We start from the raw sequence: 7,300 nt of genomic DNA on the forward strand, positions 1-7,300 counted from the left end.
TGCCAAGAGGCATTCAGAACAAATGTATATCAAATGGACTTTGGACTTTCTAATTATTCTTTCATGTGGATATGGTAGTTGATAGACTTAGAATTAATTAAATTTAAATGTGACTCAACGTCTTGGGATCCTTACAGAATGTAGACCTGTTATGCATGGTTATAGTTGATTACCTGTTATTGCTTATGCTACTATGTGTTTGATGTGTATGATTATCTTTTTTTTTTTTTTTTAAATGGTTTGGCAAACTTAGTAAAACTTTAGGTTAATTCTTTTGGATCCCTTGGTGGGGCGTTAAATTCATTCTCAAATATGGTTTGTGTATCATTATGTAAACGTGCTATTGAAATGCTTTTGAAAGTTTTTGTCTTCGAGAGGCGTGCCCTTTTTAGGGATTTTTGTGCTCAACATAATCTTATTTGACAAGCATTGTGACATACATATGTAAAGTGTTATTATGTGTTTAAAAATAATAAAAAGCAATAGTGCTTAAGTTTTTGTCTGTTGTTCACTTTATTATATTAAATATTTAAATATATTTTCAAAAATTTAAATAACATAATTTCTGAAAAGAGTGAGTTCTTTTGCTATCTTTTCTCCATACCTCTCAAAATAATTTTTGTCCATCCTCATTGAAACATGATTAAGATCTTCTTCATAATCAAGGACATTTCAATTTGGATGACATGTCAAAATGTTTAAATTGAAGCCAAATCTACAACATATTCAAATGGTGAGCTATTGCAGATCCCATGACAATGTTTCACTATGATATTATCACTAGAAAATGCTTAAAGTGAAGACAAATCTACAACATACTAAAACTGTGACATTCTACTTTAGATCCAATGGCAGTAGATTTGGAAGAGTATTGGATTCTAGCTACTCTTTATACTAGTTTTGGATTGATAGGGTGATGTTACTATAATTAATCTAGAAGAACAATTGTAAATTGGTCTTATTATGTGAGAGACTTTTTGTTGGGTTGGGAGTGAGATTCTTTTTCATATAAAGGGATTATACATATGTTGGAAGTTCACATAAGATTCAAGAAAATTTGTATGGTTTTCTAGTTAGAAACCATTTAAGATTGTTAAAGAAATGATTGAGAAATATATGTTCAACAATTTGTGCTACAATTTTTTGTATGTCTTGCATAAAAAATAAGAGAGAATTAAGATGTTACATCTTTTGTAAGTCCTAGGTTATTCCTAGATATTAGTGGGAAGAAGTCTTTATGAGTTTCATCATGGAGAACTTCCAAAATATAAAGGTAAGAATTTCATTAAGGACAAGAAGATTTCCACAATCCATATGAAACTATCTAATTTTACTAGGTTATTAATAGATAGTAGTGGGAAGAAGTCTTCCGAAGTTTCATCATGTAGGACTTCCAAAATATAAAGGTAGGAATTTCATTAAGAACAAGAAGATTTTCACTATCCATATGAAACTATCTAGTTTTATGAATTGTGTTATTATTTTTGCATCAACGTTTCACATCACACTATATAATCAATCATCAAGATGCGAGAAAGAGAGCATCAAGAGAATGTCATCTCTTGATGCTCTCTTTCTCTCATCCTAATTATGGATCACATCATGTGATCGAAAATGTTGATACAAAAATAATCACACAATAAATTCAAAAACATAATGTCAGATAGGAATTTCATTAAAGTAGTGATGGACTAATTCAGTAAATATAATTATTCTATTACATTGTATCATTTTTTAATGCAAGTACAATGAAAAATCCAACTTTGGATACTACAACAAAGATACATTACACACTTAGGGCTGTCCTAGTGGTAACATCAAGCTAGATTTAAAACTATTTTTGAGCACTTAGTAAACTCATACTTCTTCATACTATCACCAATACATTGGATACACTAAAGTTGTATTTAAAAATTATTCTATTGCAATTGTTTAAAATCTAATAGAGTCATCATTCTTGATATACCTCAAATAGAGACATTTCTTTCAAGAGTTAATGCACAATTTTATACGAATCCTCCATATATTCTTCAAGTTTTATGATGTTGGTTCATAGAGTTAATTTCTTCTCATCATTCTTGGTATACTTCAAATAGAGACATTTCTTTCAAGAGTTAATGCAATTGTATCTGACTCCTTCATATATTCTTCAAGTTTTATGACGTTGGCTCCAAGGATCTCTCCATACTTATGAAAGATAGTTTCTACTACCTTTTCTCCGAAATGATATGAAATTAAACCCTCTGTAGTTGCTCTTATTTGTTTACAAAATAATTTTCCCTTCTCGATATCATCCAACTTACCTATACTACCACCATCACCAATGATAAATTCAAGTCTTACAATAGTAAAAGAGGTTTCTTTGTTCACTTCACTCCTTAATTCATCTTCAGATGGAGTGTAAATTGGAAGGTTGAAAGAATCTAATTTTTCTTCTTCTACAATTCCCTGTAATTTAAAAAAGTAAAAGTTGAAAATGAAATAATATTTCCAATTAAAAATAAATGTATACATGTATATATCCATTAAAATAAGAAAATCAAATAACAATATCTGACAATCTATTAGTAATGTCATTAGTTTCTCAATTCGATTGTGTCTATTTTTAGCATTGGATGAAAATCCATTATCCATCATTCAATGTTTGTTTAACAAAGAAAGATATATGGAAACTAATCAGATTCTAAAATTCAAATCTAAGTTACATAAACAATTGTGCCTTTTGATTCAAAAATAAATACATAAAAACTAGAAAAATCCAACTGATTCATTTTTTAATATTAGTAAAATATATTTTAAAATGAAAATAGAAATTACTCTAATTTCAACTTCTCATGATTTTAACTTTAAAAACAAACTTTAAATTTGACTTATTTAAAATAAAAATTGAACTTAAAGTCGTCCCCGACGATTCCATAAAACAAACCTGAGAGACCAAATCCTGAATGGCAAACCCTAAACATTCCCCGAGGAAGGCCAAGAAAGAGGGCTGCCTTCTGTCTGCACTTGGAATCACCAGAAACATCTGCCCTCCTTCCACCACTTCTTCCGCCCGTGCTCTCAAAAACCCATTGAAATCCTTTTGAAATTGTGCAAAGTACAGATCTCCAATTTCTGGAGGCCCCTTGTCTGACATGTGTATCCTCCCTCTGTTCCACCACTTGCTCTTTTTATCTTCCATCTCTGGCGGTATCTGTCCACACGAAATATGGTGAGTCTGTAAATGCACATAAAAGGATCAAATTTTTAAAGTTTATTTCACAAGATTTTCTATTATTAATCCCTTTCGTTCTAAGATCTGCTAATATCCCTTTGTTATTTAGAGAGAGAAAATTACCCGCGAGAGCCAGTGAAGGCTGCTGGAGGAATGGATGAAATGGAGACTGCGGGAGGGGAAAAGCCGGTTGTGAAAGGAGCCAGGGACTCCCGCCACCAAATAACATCCTTCCGCCAGCGGGGCAGCGAATATCAGTTTGAAAAGCGTATTGAAATCAGTAGACTTGAGGTCGTTGAAGAAGATCTGAAGCTCAGGAACCCTAATTCCTTTGTGAGTATATTTGTTTCGGATTTCTGATGTGATTATTTGAGTGGCGAGGAGTGCATTGGGCCCCGATGAACAACCCAGATCTGCAATACAGAGTGTCTCGCACTCAAACATGGATTTCCAGGATCGAATGCTTTCTTCCAGCCATGGCTTTGCTCTCAGTAATGTGGTCTTCTGCATTGTAGACCAGATCCAATTTGGGTGAGTCGTAGATAACGTCAGATAAAGAAGAAAAATGTGTAGGAAAGTGGGTATCAAACCTGGAATAATGTGGAATTTTGAGCATAGCTGGAGTCTCCATTGCCTGCATTCATGGAAAGGACTTTCTCCATCTTCTGCTTGGCTTTGAAAGGCTGGGTTTTGACAATCTAATATAAGAACTATTGAGATGAGATGGTAATGCTGAACGCTAATTTCTCATCAGCAGATAGGTAATGGCTGACGAAATTGATAGATGATTTTATGTTTTAAAGTCATTGAAGTAAGTAACAAATGTAATCAGATAGTGAAGCATGTGGACTTTTGGAACAAGTTTTGGTTTTTTTTTCAACATTTTATCTTCTAATTAAGCAGTTGTTGTTTAGAATTAAAATATAGATCTGAGAAAAATTATATACATTAAAAAAAAATTAAATAAGAACACCAACGGTTTCACCTCTTTTTTCAATATCTGCCTTCAAAGTGACCTGCTCGCTTACATTGATATTGACTGAAATACCAATATAATCTTATCCCAAATAACTTGTTCAAGCACACAAGAATATCTTAGATTTTTTAAAACCTATTCTTGATCCGGTTCTGTTAAATCCAACCACATAAGTAATATGATCCTCTGTTGCTAATCACGGTTTGTTTGCCACCCCTGCCTACTAAAGGAAGACTGTTTTTATTTGCTTTCTTTTTCAAGATCCTATCTGAAGGAACGCTAGATAAGAACAAACTATTATTAGAATAAATGAGAAGAGATGGCCAAATATGTGGAAAAAATAGTTTTGTGATTTTGTCTAATATGTTTTGGACATCAATGAAGGTTGGCCAATGACTAGCTAGAGTGAAAAGATGCATCATTTGATTTCAAGTTTCAACACTCCCTAAGTCACCCTCTGAGAAAAAAAAAATTAATAGAAAAGATCTTCATAATTGTACTCGTGATAAAAATAAATAAAACCCAAAGTAATTATAATACAGAAGCTATATGATGAATAAGAAGAAAATGATAATAGAGAAGAACGAAACAACAATAAGACATAAGTATATCAAGCAGTCTTTAATAAATGGACAAGTCTAAATGAGTGGAGAAGGGAATTCTATTGATTGTAGCATTGAGAAGAATGACAATATTTTGAATCTACAGTAAACTTGTTGAAAGGGAGCACTCCATCATTCAGAAGGGCACTTCCAAAAGAGGAAGACCAATGAAAAAGCTTCCTTGGGAAAAAATGTACTCTGCTTCTTTACCCATTCATATGACTTATCCACAAGCCTCCCATAATCTGTTTTAATTCTACAGTCTTTGTTCATCCTTGGTATGGATCAAGAAATGTGAGTGCTTACAATTTCCAGACTTCAACTCAAACCCAATCACTTCAAAATCTCTCATAATTTCATCATAAATCATCCAAAGTTTTCATATAAAAGGTACACCAAGAGAACGGGGATTCACCCATCCAAAAACATTAAAAAAACTAGAGCAATTACAAGATTTATCATTTTAATGGATTCCCATGAAAAGTTTTTCCACTAAATTCTAGCCAGGATGCAGGCATACTTCGTCCTTCTTCAATCCTCCAAATTGCACTTTCTTCCTAAACATTTCTCATTACCAACATAGCATTAATCATTTGATCAATTTGATCATTTATACTTATAGACTTTAATCAATTAAAATAATTAATATTTTAATGACTTTTAGAAATTAGAGGTAGATAGTTAGGGTTATGGAGCTTTTTAGAAGGTTCATAGGTCATTTTCACATAGATTTTGGGGAACAAATTTCATCCTCCATTTTTACCATCATCTTTCTATTCACATCATATTCTACCCACTCCACTATATCCACCAAATGAAACTATATTGCCTCATATAACACTTCATAATAAGGTGGTTAATAGTACCTATAAAGTTTCACATATCCCTTTACCATATGATGATGTGCTTGAATTTGGTAAATCGAAATTGGAATATATTGATGCACTTAAGGAATGTAATTTTGGTTTAATTAAATTAGAAGAACAATATTATTTATTGAATTATAATCCACTTTATTCTTCTTTTCTACGTAGTGAATTCCAAATACCTACAAATGAGCCCATACTTAAAATTGCATCAAATTTTAATTAATGGACTCATGAGTATGTGTGTTAATATCAATCATGCACTAAGTAATTTTAAGCCATATGCATTCCATAATCCACAAACATGCTGCCAAATCCTCCAATAGTATTTTATTACTCTTCTACTTATACATATTGATATTTGGAGGCCTATGGTTAAAATGTGCATCCCTCACATAATTTTTGATTTGGGACCAATAATTGATTAAGCACAATCATACAGGATTCTATGCATTAATGGCAAAAATGTTAAACTAGATGATCATTATTCCTTATCGTTGATTCTTTCTATTGTCCTAAGATGACCAAATAAACGATGGATGATTTGTTTAAACAAGGATCAAAGTATTACTATCTATACATTTTTCATTCTTGGTTCTTGTATATCCAATTGATCATTCATTGATTACATGTGTTGATTTCTTGATTCCTTGGATGATTTGAATTCCTTATACATTTATAACCTACAATTAATTTGGGAATACATCCATTGAATTATTGAAATATTTGATTTATCTATCATTCAATAAGGCTCACAAAATTCTAAAGATGTGTTACTCTCTTCGGGTTACCTAATTTCTTTGGTTATCTTAATGATTTCATGACCTTGTAGCATGAAGTTAAGTTGGGGGGAATCCCTCCAATCTTGTGGTTCTTGGATGATTTTAAATTAAGCTTCATTGGTTGTTTCAACAAACTTCCACATGTGACATCTCCACAATTCAAGGTATGTGTTCTAGTGTTAATTAGCATTGCTATTATATGAACACAAGAGTTTATTTGTATTTATCCATTCTATCAAGTATCTATTCATAGTAATAACTCTATCTATCATTTGTAAAACTAAATAACCTACTTAATGGTAGGGTTATTAATTGGATAAAATTTCTTTACTATACTTGATATGCTTGGTTTCGAGAATATGGTTACAGATCTATTGTTCTGGTGAGGTACAAAACTAGTTGATGATGCTTCTCTACACAAGCATTGCATAACACACTATGTTGGCTTTGTTCGCATTATGTGTGCTTGCTAGCTATATGGTGCATATCCATTTCATAGGTGTTTCACTATTCAAGATCACATGTAGATTTTGGCATAAGGATATCCACCACTTTGAGATGAGATTTCCTTTCTTTGGTGATTAATCACATGGAGGAAAATATGTAGCATGGCCTATGAGATTCATGATTATTCAACAACACATCTAAAGATACTTTGAATAAAGTGCCAGCTACTACACTCATTCCTCAAGTTGTATCTCTGTGTAGTTCTATGGACACATTGGTGACTACTATTGGTTTTCACTCCATACTCATGTATTTGGAAATGAAGGTGTGTCACTTGCAACTTTATATTTTCCTACTATGGATGTTTCACAAGCTTCACAAGGATAGGGTTCATATCTTCAAGAGATGTCTTC

At 32.1% G+C, this 7,300-nt stretch overlaps 1 protein-coding gene across 1 annotated transcript; it reads right to left on the reverse strand.

Annotated features, from left to right (window-relative positions):
* Positions 1–1,901: 1,901 nt before the first annotated feature.
* On the reverse strand, positions 1,902–3,977 carry LOC149543073 (putative methyltransferase TCM_000168). The gene is made up of 4 exons (XM_089797995.1): positions 3,805–3,977; positions 3,338–3,718; positions 2,927–3,193; positions 1,902–2,448 (listed from the first exon to the last, which is right to left on the reverse strand). The coding sequence occupies exons 1-4, from the start codon at positions 3,874–3,876 to the stop codon at positions 2,089–2,091; spliced, it is 1,080 nt and encodes a 359-aa protein (XP_089654121.1). The 5' UTR covers positions 3,877–3,977; the 3' UTR covers positions 1,902–2,088.
* Between the last annotated feature and the right edge of the window lie 3,323 nt (positions 3,978–7,300).

The sequence above is a fragment of the Cupressus sempervirens genome, chromosome 8 (genome assembly GCF_028749045.1).
Source record: "Cupressus sempervirens isolate cs-2001-9-10 chromosome 8, ASM2874904v1, whole genome shotgun sequence".
Lineage (NCBI taxonomy): Eukaryota > Viridiplantae > Streptophyta > Pinopsida > Cupressales > Cupressaceae > Cupressus > Cupressus sempervirens.

Excerpts from the sequence above, each read along its gene's own strand:
- LOC149543073 (XM_089797995.1), bottom strand. The coding sequence starts at position 3,876 with ATGGAGAAAGTCCTTTCCATGAATGCAGGCAATGGAGACTCCAGCTAT. Across the intron at positions 3,194-3,337 it reads GCCTTCACTGGCTCTCGCGG|ATACCGCCAGAGATGGAAGA; the intron begins GTAATTTTCTCT and ends TCGTGTGGACAG. Across the intron at positions 2,449-2,926 it reads TTCAGGATTTGGTCTCTCAG|GGAATTGTAGAAGAAGAAAA; the intron begins GTTTGTTTTATG and ends TTTAAATTACAG.